We start from the raw sequence: 16462 nt of genomic DNA, 5'->3' as shown, positions 1-16462 counted from the left end.
GTCTGGTCAGGGCTGTTAAAATCGGAGATAACTTGAGACAGTGTTTCCACTTCCACTAATCCCTCTGTGAAAAGACCAAATACTGTTTCTTCTCCTAGTCTGAGACATTGTCTCAATTGTTCAAGCTAGACAAGCATCCCAGTGACCATTCTCAGTCATGCATTACTCTGACAGAGGTCACCAATAACTATATCCAATCAAGATATTTTTGCATTTGAGCAGCTGGAACATTCGTATCAACAATATAGAGAACCTTTTGGGAATTCCCTGGCAGTCCAGTGGTTAGGACTCTGTGCTTCCATTGCAGGGGGCACGGGTTCAATCCCTGGTCAGGGAACTAAGATCCCTCAAGCTGCGTGGCAGGGTCAAAAGCAAAACAAAACAAAACACAAAAAAGAACAACAACAAACCCAAAACAAACAAAAACCAAAAACAATATAGAGAACTTTTAGTTCCAACAAGTCTTCACTGCTATCCTTACAAGAAGAAAATCTGGATAAATTGAAAATCAACAATTTTTCTTGAATCCGAAAAAGAATTGAGTTTGCAGACAAACCACTACCCTGAAATCTGGAAAGAAAGGTAAATCCAGAGAATCACAACCAAGATCTGCTTATCTGGAGCACAAGTCACTTGATCCATGAACTGGTAAGATTTAATTGATAATGTTGACAATTGTTGGAGACTAAGTATGGACTAGAGTAAGATGAGAAGCTCCTGGGGGCTTTAGCCTTGTAGGAGACCCCCACACTTTTGTGGGCTTTACTTCCCGGAACCCCATCAGGTTCTCAAAATGAAGATCTGAGAAATATTCCCCTCCTGAATCTGCAGGGACAGAGGGAGAGTAATCCTTGCAAAATATTCCCAGACCTTCTCCATAACAAAGCCCTTCCCTCCAAGAGGAAAAACTTGATCTGAGCCTTATCCCAGAATCATAGGAAGGACATTCCTCTCACTCCAGCACCCTCTGTCCTTCCTGTCTTACCTTGAGAGAAGGGATTTTTCTAAAGGCTATACAAGAAAAAAAAAAAAAAAAACACTTGTGAAGGTCACCAGCCAAAGATTAAGGCTCACTATAAGAATGCGACTTAAATGGAAAATTACAGAACATTCACCCCCCCACACACACACTTTGCCACCACACCAACAGGGTTCCTGTTGATCACAGATGAAACTGCTATAAGACACATTCTTTCCATAGACGAGTATGTAGGAAAGCCTGAAGTCCAGAAGGGAGACAAAACCTAGGACACTAGAGAAATTTGAAATCCCTGGCACCTATAGCTTGATTAAACATGAAACAAAGCTCAGATCCTGATAAGATCATAAATTCTCATGGTAGAGGCCTGTTTACCTCAATTCTTATTACCTGATATAACATGACTAGAATTCAATAAAAAAATTACTAGCTCCACCAAAAGACAGCAACAACAAAAACAGTTTGAAAAGACAAAGCAAACATTAGAACTACACTCAGATGTGACACAGATGTTGGTATTATCAAGCAGACTATCTTAAATAACAGTGATTAATATGCTAAGAGCTCTAACGGGATAAAATAGACATGCAAAAACAGAGGGGTAATGTAAACGGAGATAGAAATTCTGAGAAAGAATCAGAAGGAAATGCTAGAAATCAAAAACACTGTAACAGAAATTTAAAAATGCTTTTGGTGGGCTTATCAGTAGACTGAATAAGGCCAAGGAAAGAATTGGTGAGCTTGTAGATTGGTCAATAAAAACTTTCCAAACAAAAATTCAAAGATAAAAAAATGAATAATTTGAAAAAACCACAGAACTACTAAGAACTCTGGGACAAAACAAAAAGGAATAACGTATGTATAATTAGAATACCAGAAGGAGAAGAAATATAGAAGAGAGCAGAAAAAATATTTGAAGAAATACTGGTCAAGAATTTTCAAAAATGAATGACAAACTCCAAACCACAGATCCGGGAAGCTTAGACAATAGCAAGCAGAATAAATACCAAAAACTACTCCTAAGCATATCACATTCAAACTTAAAAAAAAAAAAAAAAAAGGCAAAGTAGAAAATTTTAAAGAGTCTAGGGGAAAAAAAAAACAACTGATTTCTCATCAGAAAACACAGGAGAGTGGAGTGAAATATTTAAAGTGTTGAAAGAACAATCTACCAACCTAGAATTTTATACCTAGCAAACTTATCCTTCAAAAACGAAGAAGTAAAGACATTGTCAGACAAAAACTGAGGGATTTTATCATTGATAGACCTGCCCTATGAGAAATGTTAAAAGATTTTCCTTAGGCAGAGGAAAATAATATAGGCCAAAAGCTTGGGTCTATATAAAAAAAGAAGAGCATCAGAGAAGAAAGAAATGAAGGTGAGATAAGATCTATTTTTCTTATTTTTAATTGATCAGCTATGTAGCATGGCAGAAGAACTGCAAGTACAGTCCAGACACAAAATACAAAATAAAAGCCATATAAAATCTGGTCTCTGGCAAGTTCAAGAATGTTTGAAGTCTTCCACCTGTGAGGCAAGTAGGGGACCAGATCATATACCTAATCTTTATTCCTGATTGTCCCATCTCTGTAATTTTTTTGAAGTTCAGTCCAGGTTTTTGTATCGACATGCTGAGGATAAAGTAGACTTTCTTGGGATGGAGTTGGTGAATCAAGAACTTTGTTTTATATATGTTAGGCTTAAGATGTCTATTAACTAGTTATTGATGCTTCAATTCAGGGAGTCTCTTGACATAACTATACTAATAAATCAAAATTTAAGAAACCACTGATAGTGCCATAGATCATAAACAGATATTTGGCAAACTTCAGTTGTTTGGTTTTTTAATGAAACAGTTAAATAAGAATAGATGGAAATTTGATGTTTAATGATGAAACACTGGAAGAATATATATTAATGTCAAGATATGACACTATAGCCCCAATTATGACAAGCTTTAGCAAATAAATTAAGGTAAATAATGTGTATAAAATATGGATATGGTGACAAATTCATTAAATCTTGTTTTAGCCAGATTTGGTTCATTGAATAGCTCCATTGATGCATTAAGAAATATAACTCAAAAGAAAGTAGTCTTTCAGAGCTGGAATTCCTTATATGTAAGCAAAGTGAATGTTTCAATATTATACTCCCCTTCTCTCCCAGCCTTCATTATAATAATTCAGAGGAGAGACAATTTAAGACTTTAGCCAAGACAGTAAGAGATTTACTGGAGAACAAGGGAGCCAGATAATAAAAATTAGTGAGTTAAAAATTCACAATTTGATTAGGTGAAACACAGGAGATTTTTTAGGGAAGTGAAACTATTCTGTATGGTACTGTAGTGGCAGTTGATGACATTATGCATTTGTCAAAAGCTCATAAAACTTTATATCACAAGGAGTAAACATTAATATATCCAAATTCAAAAAAATTACAAGGTTGAGGGAGCTCAGAATGAAATGCAGAATGTAAAAATTATTAAGTATATTACAAATGTGTGACCTAACCTCACTGTGGGGTGGGGGGTGGTGGGGGGCAGGGAAGAAAAGCTGCTGACCTAAGTAACTTTAGAAATTATTGGACCTGTAAGACTAAAGGCAAAGGAACTATGTGTAAGCTCTACTCTAGTTGGTAAAATTATTTCTCATGTGGACATGGGTTAATAATTCTGAAAATGCTATGCATGTATACTGGAATTAAATAAAACTAAACAGATGTTAGATGTGGGAACCAGGCTTCTCACCATTGGAAAGGGAGATTATAGATAAGCAAGAAGGAAGGCTAGAATAAACCTTGTAGAACAGGGTTATAGTCAGAGCCATTAGCCTGAATTCATGTTTGGCTTAATACATAGATGGGTAGATTTAGAAGTTATTATAGGTATATGTATAAACATAGACTGGGATACACGCATATATTTCCTAGCTCTGCTGGCTGAAAGATCATAGAAGAAATAACACTCCAGTAAAACAAGCACGGTTAGTATCCAGATCTTTGTTTCTAATACTATTTTCCAGTAAAAGGAACCAGGGCTCCTCAGAGAAATCACTGATTCTAGGGCTGGGGCAGAAATCTACAAGATGATCCTGAGTTCAGGATCATCTTTTAGTGCTAGAAAGTAAGGAAGTGCTAAAAAACCAAGATGATGGGGGCATGCCAAAAGTACACTGGAGTCAACCTAAAAGAACTCTCAATGGCCGAAGTTGGAACAATTTGAGAAAAAAATATAAATATGTAGTATTGGATTATCACCTAAAGAATAAACTAAACATCCACAGATCCATGCTGATGTATGTAGATGATTGAATAAATAAAGGGGAGTGAAGAACAAATTTTCAGTATGGAAGAATTCCAAATAATTTATGTAAAGACTCTCCCATCAAGAGGTGGGGCTTCATTCCCCACCTCTTGAACATGATCTGTGCTTAGTAACTAATTTCCAATGAATACAATATAGGAAGGGGGGAAAATAGCTTAGTGTGGAAACCTTACAAACACCACTTCAGCTTAATTGAAGTTAGCATCATCAATGATGTCATGTTGATAGCATGTACCTTTGATATGATGTAATGAGAATGACACTTCCTTTCTTTAATCTTCTTCCCCAAACCCATAACCTCATGGTTATGAGTTTCTCATGGTTCATGAGAAAAACAGCAGACAAACTCCAGCTGAGGGACATTCTTCAAAACAGCTGATGGTTCCCCCTCAAAATTGTCAAGGAAATAAGTCTAAAAATCTGTCAGTCCAGATGAGCCTAAAAAGACATGATGACTAAATATAATGTGATATTTATAGTTAATATAATTTGGATGGGATTCTGGAAAAGAAAGAGGACATTAGGTAACAACTAAGGAAATCAGAGTAAAGCATGGAGTTTAGTTAAATACAATGTATCCATACTGGTTCATTAGTTGTAACAAAAGTAGCATGGTAATGTAAGATACTAACAATAGAAGTATACAGGGGTTCTTGGCACTGTCTTTGCAATATTTCTATGAATTTAAAACTATTCTATAAAAAGGTATTAAAAAGTTAACACAAAGAGAAATAGTAATAGGAACATTCTTATATCTATTAAAGAAATATTCTTCATCATTAAAACCTGTCCATCAAGAAAAAGTGTAATAGAAATTCATGAAAATTAGCCTGGTAAACACTTTTTCATTTTTTTCAAAATTCAGTTTGAGTGTCTTCTCAGTTCTGCAGGCTTTCTTAATGTATTATTTATGTCCCTTTTCTACTCAGTTTTATACTTATTGATAAATCTACATATGTCCCAGTTTTACTGTAAGTTCCCAAGCAGGGACTATGATTAATTTTCTCTACATAGCCAGCGTCCAGCAAACATACATACATGTAGTTACCGGTATGTGCTTATCAAATGTATGGAGAGTCAGATTATGGAAGAAAAAGAACTAAAGCCAAAGTTATTGGAATAGAGGAAACAAGAAGATAAAACAAGAAGACAGAGCCAAACAAGGTTAGAGAAGATTAAGAATAGAAAAATCCAGTATCACAGAGAACAGGAAGGGAGAGTTTCAAGAGAAAAGGTCAGTAGTTTCAAATGCATCAAAGAGAATATGGGGAATTTTTATTAAGATTGAGTGTTGTGGGTTGAACCATGTCACCCAGAATAGTACGATCAAGTCCTACCCCCGTACCAGCGAACGTAACCTCATTTGGAAATAGGGACTTCGCAGATGTAATCAAGTTAAGATTAGGTTAAACTGGAATAGAGTCCCTAATCCAGTGCTTTGTGTTATAAGAGAAAGAAAAGGGAGATTTATTCACATAAACACAAAGACAGCACACAGGGAAGACAGCCACATGACGATGGAAGTAGAGATTGGGGTGATACCACTGCAAACCAAGAAATTACAAGGATTGACGGCAACCATCAGAAGCTAGAAAGAATCACTAAAGGATTCTTCCCCAGTGTCTCTGGTGGTGGTCTGGCTCTGCTGACACCTTGACTTCAGACTTTTGACCTCCAGAATTGTGAGAAAATAAATTTCTATTGTTTGAAACTACCCAGTTTGTGATAATTTATTATAGTAGCCCCAGGAAACCAATACCTTGAAAGGGACTAAATGATTAGAGAGTACTAGGAGTGTTCCAAGATAATTGTTTTCAAGGGAAGAAAAAAGCCAAAATTATGAATAGCTGGGAAATGTATGACAGGTGAAGAAAATAATTACATGATCATAAGCCACTACTGCAAAAATTTTAAAGTGGTCAATCCAAAAATAATTTATGCTTTTCCACCTATTATAATAATTATTGTTTAAAAGTTTTATATCAAGCAGTTCTGCAAGGTCAACAAAGCACCTAATAACATGCTTTCATGTGCTTTTTAAAAATTTTTTTCAACATCTTTATTAGAGTATAATTGCTTTACAATGGTGTGTTAGTTTCTGCTTTATAACAAAGTGAATCAGTTATACATATACATATGTCCCCATATCTCTTCCCTCTTGCATCTCCCTCCCTCCCACCCTCCCTATCCCACCCCTCTAGGTGGTCACAAAGCACCCAGCTGATCTCCTGCTGCTATGCGGCTGCTTCCCACTAGCTATCTAGTTTACGTTTGGTAGTGTATATATGTCCATGCCACTCTCTCACTTTGTCCCATCTTATCCTTCCCCCTCCCCATATCCTCAAGTCCATTCTCTAGTAGGTCTGCATCTTTATTCCCGTCTTGCCCCTAGGTTCTTCTGACCTATATTTTTTCTTTTTTTTTCTTTTTTTTTTTTTTAGTTTCCATATATGTGTGTTAGCATACGGTATTTGTTTTTCTCTTTCTGACTTAATCCACTCTGTATGATAGACTCTAGGTCCATCCACCTCAACTGCAAATAACTCAGTTTCGTTCCTTTTTATGCCTGAGTAATATTCCATTGTATATATGTGCCACATCTTCTTTATCCATTCATCTGTTGATAGACACTTAGGTTGCTTCCATGTCCTGGCTATTTTTTTTTTTTTTTTTTTTTTTTTTTTTTTATTTTATAAATTTATTTGTTTATTTATTTTTGGCTGTGTTGGGTCTTCGTTTCTGTGCGAGGGCTTTCTCCAATTGCGGCGAGCGGGGGCCACTCTTCATCGCGGTGCGCGGGCCTCTCACTGTCGTGGCCTCTCCCGTTGCGGAGCACAGGCTCCAGACGCGCAGGCTCAGTAGTTGTGGCTCACGGGCTCAGCTGCTCCGCGGCATGTGGGATCCTCCCAGACCAGGGCTCGAACCCGTGTCTCCTGCATTGGCAGGCAGACTCCCAACCACTGCGCCACCAGGGAAGCCCCTGGCTATTTTAAATAGAGCTGCAATGAATATTTTGGTACATGACTCTTTTGGAATTATGGTTTTCTCAGGGTATATGCCCAGTAGTGGGATTGCTGGATCATATGGTAGTTCTATTTTTCGTTTTTTAAGGAACCTCCATACTGTTCTCCATAGTGGCTGTATCAATTTACATTCCCACCAACAGTGCAAGAGGATTCCCTTTTCTCCACACCCTCTCCAGCATTTATGGTTTGTAGATTTTTTGATGATGGCCATTCTGACCAGTGTGAGATGATATCTCATTGTAGTTTTCATTTGCATTTCTCTAATGATTAATGATGTTGAGCATTCTTTCATGTGTCTGTTGGTAATCTGTATATCTTCTTTGGAGAATGTCTATTTAGGTCTTCTGCCCATTTTTGTATTGGGTTGTTTGTTTTTTTGATATTGAGCTGCATGAGTTGCTTGTATGTTTTGGAGATTAATCCTTTGTCAGTTGCTTCATTTGCAAATATTTTCTCCTATTCTGAGGGTTGTCTTTTAGTCTTGTTTATGGTTTTCTTTGCTGTGCAAAAGCTTTGAAGTTTCATTAGGTCCCATTTGTTTATTTTTGTTTTTATTTCCATTTCTCTAGGAGATGGGTCAAAAAGGAGCTTACTGTGATTTATGTCATAGAGTGTTCTGCCTGTGTTTTCCTCTAAGAGTTTGATGGTGTCTGACCTTACATTTAGGTCTTTAATCCATTTTGAGTTAGTTTTTGTGTACAGTGTTAGGGAGTGTTCTAATTTCATTCTTTTATATGTAGCTGTCCAGTTTTACCATCACCACTTACTGAAGAGGCTGTCTTTTCTCCATTGTATATTCTTGCCTCCTTTATCAAAGATAAGGTGACCATATGTGCGTGGGTTTATCTCTGGGCTTTCTATCCTGTTCCATTGATCTATATTTCTGTTTTTCTGCCAGTACCATACTGTCTTGATTACTGTAGCTTTGTAGTATAGTCTGAAGTCAGGGAGCCTGATTCCTCCAGCTCTGTTTTTCTTTCTCAAGATTGCTTTGGCTATTTGGGGTCTTTTGTGTTTCCATACAAATTGTGATATTTTTTGTTCTAATTCTGTGAAAAATGCCAGTGGTAGTTTGACAGGGATTGCACTGAATCTGTAGATTGCTTTGAGTAGTAGAGTCATTTTCACAATGTTGATTCTTCCAATCCAAGAACATGGTATATCTCTCCATCTATTTGTATCATCTTTAATTTCTTTCATCAGTGTCATAATTTTCTGCATACCAGTCTTTTGTCTCCTTAGGTAGGTTTATTCCTAGATATTTTATTCTTTGTGTTGCAATGGTAAATGGGAGTGTTTTCTTAATTTCACTTTCAGATTTTTCATCATTAGTGTATAGGAATGCAAGAGATCTCTGTGCATTAATTTTGTATCCTGCTACTTTACCAAATTCATTGATTAGCTCTAGTAGTTTTCTGGTAGCATCTTTTGGATTCTCTATGTATAGTATCATGTCATCTGCCAACAGTGACAGCTTTACTTCTTCTTTTCCGATTTGGATTCCTTTTATTTCTTTTTCTTCTCTAATTGCTATGACTAAAACTTCCAAAACTATGTTGAATAATAGTGGTGAGAGTGGGCAACCTTGTCTTGTTCCTGATCTTAGTGGAAATGGTTTCAGTATCTCACCATTGAGGATGATGTTGGCTGTGGGTTTGTCATATATGGCCTTTATTATGTTGAGGAAAGTTCCCTCTGTGCCTACTTTCTGGAGGGTTTTTATCATAAATGGGTGTTAAATTTTGTCAAAAGCTTTCTCTGCATCTATTGAGATGATCATATGGTTTTTCTCCTTCAATTTGTTAATATGGTGTATCACATTGATTGATTTGCATATATTGAAGAATCCTTGCATTCCTGGGATAAACCCCACTTGATCATGGTGTATGATCCTTTTAATGTGCTGTTGGATTCTGTTTGCTAGTATTTTGTTGAGGATTTTTGCATCTATGTTCATCAGTGATATTGGCCTGTATTTTTCTTTCTTTTTGACATCTTTGTCTGGTTTTGGTATCAGAGTGATGGTGGCCTCGTAGAATGAATTTGGGAGTGTTCTTCCCTCTGCTGTATTTTGGAAGAGTTTGACAAGGATAGGTGTTAGCTCTTCTCTAAATGTTTGATAGAATTCCCCATGTGAAGCCATCTGGTCCTTGGCTTTTGTTTGTTGGAAGATTTTTAATCACAGTTTCAATTTCAGTGCTTGTGATTGGTCTGTTCATATTTTCTATTTCTTCCTGGTTCAGTCTCGGAAGGTTGTGCATTTCTAAGAATTTGTCCATTTCTTCCAGGTTGCATAGAGTTGCTTGTAGTAATCTCTCATGATCCTTTGTATTTCTTTTCATGTGCTTTTGAGGGTGTGGGAATTAGAATAACATTCTTGGACAACAATGTGGAATGATTGTAATGTAACAATTCATAGCATCTGTAACACTTCATAAATTTATTGTCATTTTAGAAATGTCCTTCCTAAATTTAATTTAATAATCAATTTTCAGGTGAGTTTATATTGAAGTAAGAGTTATCTCTTTCTTTGTCTCTCTTTGTGCCTTCCTTCCTTCCTTCCTTCCTTCTTTCCATTATTTTTCTTTCCCTGCTGTATAATCTAACTCAGCTTTTCTTTGCAGCCAGTTCTATGTGTAAAGAATCTGGATACCATTTCATTCCATGTTACAGAGGTCACTATGTAGTTCAATCTTAAAATAACTTAAGGACTAGACCAATACTTCTGTTTGGCTCCTTTAACCCTGAATTCTGTGCTGGATTTGCCATTAGATAGATAGTACTTATAGAAGGATTACATCAACAGCTCAGAGCAACCATTTTTTCATCAAGAATAGGTTTTAACTGACTTTGACCATTGTTTTTAAGAACAAAAGGAGATTATTAATTACAAACTTATCAAAGAAAAGTCTTGGTAGAACCAATATTTCCCACTATTAATGTCTTTTTAAAGTTAAATCCTGTAACTAGTTCAAGATGTCACTATCAGAGTAGTCATTCTTATCCTTGTGTCCACAAAATAGATCATTACAATAAGGCTGAGTTTGGACTGTTACTAAGAGGACAAAAGATAAAAACTGAGACAAGTATTGTTGACTATTTTATTCAGTAATTCTACCATTTTTTACATAGAATACCCTAGCACTGTAGTCTTCAAGAAATGACTATTTTAATCTGTGAACAATTAAAAAATAGATTTTATATGCAATTATAAGAGATCTTCAAAATCTTTGCATTCAAATTTATTTCTAATCATTCTCCTGAGGGAAAAAAAATAAAACTGGAGTACTATTAAGGAGGCTACCAAGTAATTAAGAGTATGCTCCATGTTTTGGTTTATTGAAACTATATTATGAGTTAATTTTCAAATTATAGTGTTTCTATAAAATAAAATTTTGGCGAAGATTACTTTAAAATTGTTTGTTTCAGAAATAGTTTGTGAATGGAATTTTATTCTCTTAGAATACCTGAAAGAAAAAATTTTATGTTTTCCAATCATGTCTTTTTGCTGCTTTGCTGATGACATAAATAGGAATGTTACTAATAACATGATGTTTAATGATTAATAGGATTTCTTAATAGAATAAAAAATGTTAGTGGAACCAGCAGCAACCATGTTGTTTTTGATATGAAATAAATAGAATCTTATATCTAATCTACCAAAACCTGGTCATTTACCTAGGGTGATTTTTACATATGTTTTATTCCTTTCGATTATTGATACATGTCAGAATTTAAACAATTGTGAATTCTTAGGTATTGTTTTGTATTTGAATTTCATTTAAATGATAACATATAAGTTGACCCAATTGGTTATATTAACTGTTTTACTGACCATTTACTTTTAGTTAACTACACATCATAGGCAAGACTCACTTTATTTTCCCCAAGAAATGATTATTTCCATCTTGAAGTACATAACTTATTAGATATTTTTAGGATAACTTTCAATAAAATTACTGTCTACCAAAATGCAGCTTAATATCATTATACAAAATACTGCATTGAATCCCTATGAGTCCTCATTAGAGACTGGAAAAAGACCGATTCTAAGAGTTTCCTCTGTCCAGAGGAAAAATTGATGATGAAGTTTTTGGAATAATACACACTTGGAGTCAAAAAGGTGGTGAGTCTAGTGTTTAAATATTCAACTGTGGGACCAGACAGTTTGGCTTCTAATATAATTAAATAAGTTGCTTAACCCTCTCTGAAATTCAGCCTCCCTATGTGTAAAAAGGGAATGATAGAACTATCTCGTAAGGTTTCTGAGGAAGTTAAAGTACGTAATACCTTTAATACAGTACCTGACACACAAAAATTAATCATTATTAATTATTAACAGATTAATAGTGTCTGGAAGGTTGAAGCAGTGTTAGTGCAGGGGCAATCAAGTGACTTTGCTCACAGATTTCTAGAAAAGGCTCATAAATGTGCAGTTACGTTGTGTGTTGTACCCTATGGTGAATGCCTGGAAAAAGGACATTAGGGAAGGGACAACCAGTTTTCTCTGAAGGCTTTTAGAGCTTTCTGCATGTGCTCCATATGCTTGAGTAAGTTGCCAAGGAGACAGCAACTTGTTTTTTCTTCTTCCTCTAAAGGGTTGAATTATTTGGAAGAGCTTGCAATCTAGTTTTAGAAATGCACCTAATAAAATAAATGCAATAATTAGGAATTGAGGCCATGTGGGTTTTCACTTCCTTACAACTAGAATTAAACAAATCCAGAGTCACTGTTCTTCGCTTCTATGCAAATTATTAAATTGGATTATGCTGGCAGTGTCCCCATGGGAAGAAGTAAAGGTACTAGCCTCCTAAGGAGTGGGAAAGGGAACTCTGGAATGTTTAGGGCTTCTCCATGCAAGTGAGGAGATATTCTAAAATAAATCTGAAGGATGATCTTTATCTAAGGCTATGCTTGTATAGTGCAACTTGTACATTGTTCTTCAGGATGTCAAGGAGGAAATATGACAAGGAAATGTGTCGGGATGTTTTAAGCTCTTTCCTAAAGGAGATCATTGCACACCTGAGTAGGTAGGGGGAGGAAAAGTTAACCTCAGATCAGGAACAGTGATAGAAAATGACAAGCTGTTCCTGGCTTAAATTAATTAGAGAAAGGATAATGAACTCTTCACAGTTTCTTTTCCTATTTTTTGCAACTTTAATTTGTATTTGCAATAGTAGTGGTGCTCTCAAAGTGGTCGTATGAAAAAGAAGGCAACATTTTCTATAGGCTGACATTGATATATACTCAAAAGAGGAAGACATGAGACAACGGTCACCAAATTATATACAATTGTGACTGCAGAATATACCTCACTCATCTCCAGCTACATGTATTCTCTCCTTGACTTCTTGGTTGAGTCCTCCAAAGCCTGTAATGCCAACTAACTCAGTGGAAATATGATGAAGGGGGAAATTAGAGTAGAAAAAGACAGTAGTTTATTCTCTTGCAATTAAGACATCTTTCCAATTTTTACAAAAATATACGACCTCGAAACAACATCACTAGGGTCCCTCTCAGGTCCTTGATGGTGTCTGTTCAAACGAGAAGCCCTGAAGTGTAAACTCCACCAGCCTCAAAGGAAATCAAGCTCTTGACTGTTTTCATCAGTTTTTCCCTTTTTCCATCCACTGAGCTTCTGTATAATTGTTGCATGATGAATTCATCCAGTTATCTGCTTAATTTGTTCTCCTACGTCCTTTTCTCTCCATCCATCCTAACACAACAGCCAAAGCAATGCTACTTAAACTGCATTTCCTACATTCCTTTTCCTTAATTAGATCTATCAATAACTGCATATTGCTTATAGAATAATTTACAAATGTTTTATCTGGAATTCAAACCTTTCCTCATTCAAAGCCCCTCTTACTTCTTCCACAGCTTCCTTGTGCAAAACCACTGCTCTGCTGTCGATATTCTCATTAATTCTAGAACACTCTCTACACTTTTCCATACCTCAGAGTCTTTGCTTGGATGTCCTCTTCCCCTAAATTAGAATTTAATAACTAAATATTCTTGAGACCCTCCCAAATCAAGTCTTTGGAAGAAATTTCTCTTTCCTTCAACTCCTGTGGTACATATTGACCATAATAGTCATTTGTTACTTAGTACAGATATTACTTACTTATAATTTTAAAATAGGAGAATTTTTAAAGTCTCTTAAGTCTTATAAATTTTTCCTAACTTTTTGCCCTACAAATACATAGAACACATTTGTTGAGAATGTGGCAACATGGATATTGAGAATAAATACAAGTGTTTGGGGCTTAAATTTAGTACTAATGGTTAACTATTTTCAGTCTGTTCTTGCTAATGGTAATCTAATATGGTAAGTCCCCTACATACGAACTTTCATGTTGTGAACTTTCAAAGATGCGAACGTACCCCTGTACGCCAGCTGTTGTACTGCACTACTATACTTTTCAAGGTACTGTACTGTAAGATTAAAAATGTTTTCTTTATTTTTGTGTTTGTTTGTCTTTTATGTATTATTTATGTGAAAAGTATTATAAACCTATTACATTACAGTACTATATAGCTGATTGTGTTGGGTACCTAGGATAACTTTGTTGGACTTATGAACAAATTGGACTTACAAATGCGCTCTTGGAATGGAACTCATTAGGGGACTTACTGTACCATATAACAACTTTGTGTTATGAAATAATAACATGTTGGTAATTTTCTTATGTTCTTCTAAATCTCTTTGAAATAGATACTTGGTTTTAAAAATATTGATGAAAATAAAAAGGAAACAAAAGCACTCAACTGATGACTTAGCCATCAGTCTTTGAAATCAAATAGAAGAGAAAAAACAGTAAAAATAACACATCTAAAAGATATTGTTGAAATTAATTTGAAGCCATTATTTTCACTTGAACAGTGGAGTGGCACCTTAAATGTTCAACAACTGCAAATAAAGTGAAAATCTGTAAGGTAAAATCACTCCTGAAAATACTTTAAATTCTCCGTAAACATATATGTGTTTGTGTACGTACATTAAAAACTTGTACGGTAATATGTTTACATAATTATAAAATAAACATGTAAATGTGAAGGTATTTACTAAAATACATATGCAAATATTTATAGCATTTTAAATTATATAAAGGAGTTATTGACAATTTAATTTATATGCATTTAATAGTATGGGAAGCAAATCATTTGAAAGGCAGATCTGTATGGGTTAAAAGTAAGATTCAGGGAATCAGATCGCTGGGTTCCATTGTGGTTGTCGCACAATGTCTTTTGACTTTGAGGAAGTTGCTTAAATGGCCTGCGGCTCAGCTAAATGACCAACTGTGGCATGAAAGTCACTCAACTTCATTCCTTATCAGTAAAATGCATATTAAAACCTCAGAGAATTACTGCTCCGTGCTCACCAGAATGTCTAAAACTACAAAGATGGAAAACATCAGTGTGTTGAGGGTGTGGAGTAACTTACACACTTGCTAATGGGAATGTCAATTGATATAGACCTTTTGGAAGAGTGTCTGATGAGCCCTATCACACCTAGAGATATTCATACATTATGTCCTAATATTCCACTCCTAGGTATGTACTCATCAGAAATGAGAACACGTGTTTCCCAAAAGCCTCATAATTTGATGTTCACAGCAGAACTATGTGCATTGTCTCCGAACTAGAAGCTACCCAGATGCCCACTGACAGACACACAGATAAATAAAATGTGGCATATTCGAAGAATTGAATATCATACAGCAATAAGGGTTAATAATCTACAGCAACACCCAGCAGTGTGCTGGGATAATCTAAACATAGTTTTTAGTGGAAGGCTCCAAGCACAAAAGAATAAATATCTTATTATCTGATGTATACAAAGTACAAAACCAGGCAAATCTGTCCCCTGTTCACAGAGATCAGGAGAGTGTGTCATGGGGGAGGGGGGAGGGGCACTGAAGTGGAGGCTGGGCCTTTCCTGAGAGATTGCTACTCTTCACCTTGGTGCTCTTAGCACGTGTGTCTTCAGTTTCTCCGGATTCAGCAAACCATTGGCTTACATTCTCTTTATGCATATTATATTTCAGTACAAAGTTTAAAAAATTCAGCATTTCAGTTTCTTGATTTTTGAATTATTAAACTCATTCATACCTAAGGAGAGTGAGCCTGTTGCTTTATACACACCTTTATAACAAGTCCTTAAAAGACTAATTTCATGAACTGCAGGCAAAGCAGGCCCCCCAAATCAACCAGCACTGCATTCCTGGCAAAGTTTAGTTCTGTTGTCTGGGTCTTGATTGTGAAAGCATTGCCTAACCTCAAGTTCTGTAAATGATTTCTGAAAGAGCTTTTATTTATTTATTTATTTATTTATTTATCTTCATCTTCTGAGGTCTACCAACGGTAGATCTGAATGGGGTCTAAATAATTGGAGGGTTTATGAAATGCGGAGAATATCACCAGTTATGCACATTCCAAGAACCTGAACGTTTCCAGTGAAGAACATGCCTGGGTTTATAAAAACAAATCAAGGGCAGGTCACGGCATTAGCTTTCAGTGGGAGTGCAGGTTCAAACTCTGGCACTGCTGGGGCTCCTGGCTGATTTTTTTTCTTTTACTTTGCAAACGTTTCTGATGGGCGGGACATCTAGCAATCGCTTTAATCCCCAAGCTGTGTTTCGACTTCCTTTTGGAGCAAGTAGTTTCCTGCACTTTTCATAGTTTTTAACAGAGGAGAACCTGACACAGTGTTAAGCACTGTCAACTACTAGATGTGCCCCTGAAGGGTCCCCAAAATGAGATTTCCAGCAGCAATTGTGTGGCTTATGTTATGGACTGTTTGTGTCGCAAAAGGTAAGATTAAAAAAGGAAGGCTTTTTTTTTCTATATTGCAAAACATTTGCTTACATGCTTTTTACGGTGGAAATAAAAATGTGGTCTAGAAAATGTGTTTAATTACTGTGCTGTAACCTAGTGTGTGAGACGCTTTTGACACTGTTCAGTTTAAAAAATATAAGCAGCTTATTTGAATGGCATATCTAATTATTCATCATAATTTTATTTAATGTAGAAGTTCAGAAAATGTTTTAATAATTATTTTCAAAAAACGTGACATGTCATGATCATTTCCCTTGTGATTATCATAAAATGTAATTTACTTTTTTTGCTTAGAA

General features: G+C 35.7%; 1 protein-coding gene across 2 annotated transcripts in view; it reads left to right on the top strand.

The window, feature by feature from the left end:
- The first annotated feature begins 15911 nt into the window (after positions 1-15911).
- CFH (complement factor H) overlaps positions 15912-16462 on the top strand; it is an 84313-nt gene continuing 83762 nt past the window's right edge. The window contains exon 1 of one of the 2 annotated variants that reach the window (XM_082425425.1): positions 15912-16142. In XM_082425425.1, the coding sequence (XP_082281551.1) occupies positions 16085-16142 (58 nt within the window). In that variant the 5' untranslated portion in view covers positions 15912-16084. The remainder of the gene's footprint in view (positions 16143-16462) is intronic. The other variant, XM_082425426.1, reaches the window with a different exon arrangement.

This window comes from Balaenoptera physalus, assembly GCF_965194825.1.
Source record: "Balaenoptera physalus genome assembly, chromosome: 1".
Lineage (NCBI taxonomy): Eukaryota > Metazoa > Chordata > Mammalia > Artiodactyla > Balaenopteridae > Balaenoptera > Balaenoptera physalus.
The sequence above is the reverse complement of the archived record's forward strand: the minus strand, read 5'-3'. Positions and strand labels throughout refer to the sequence as shown.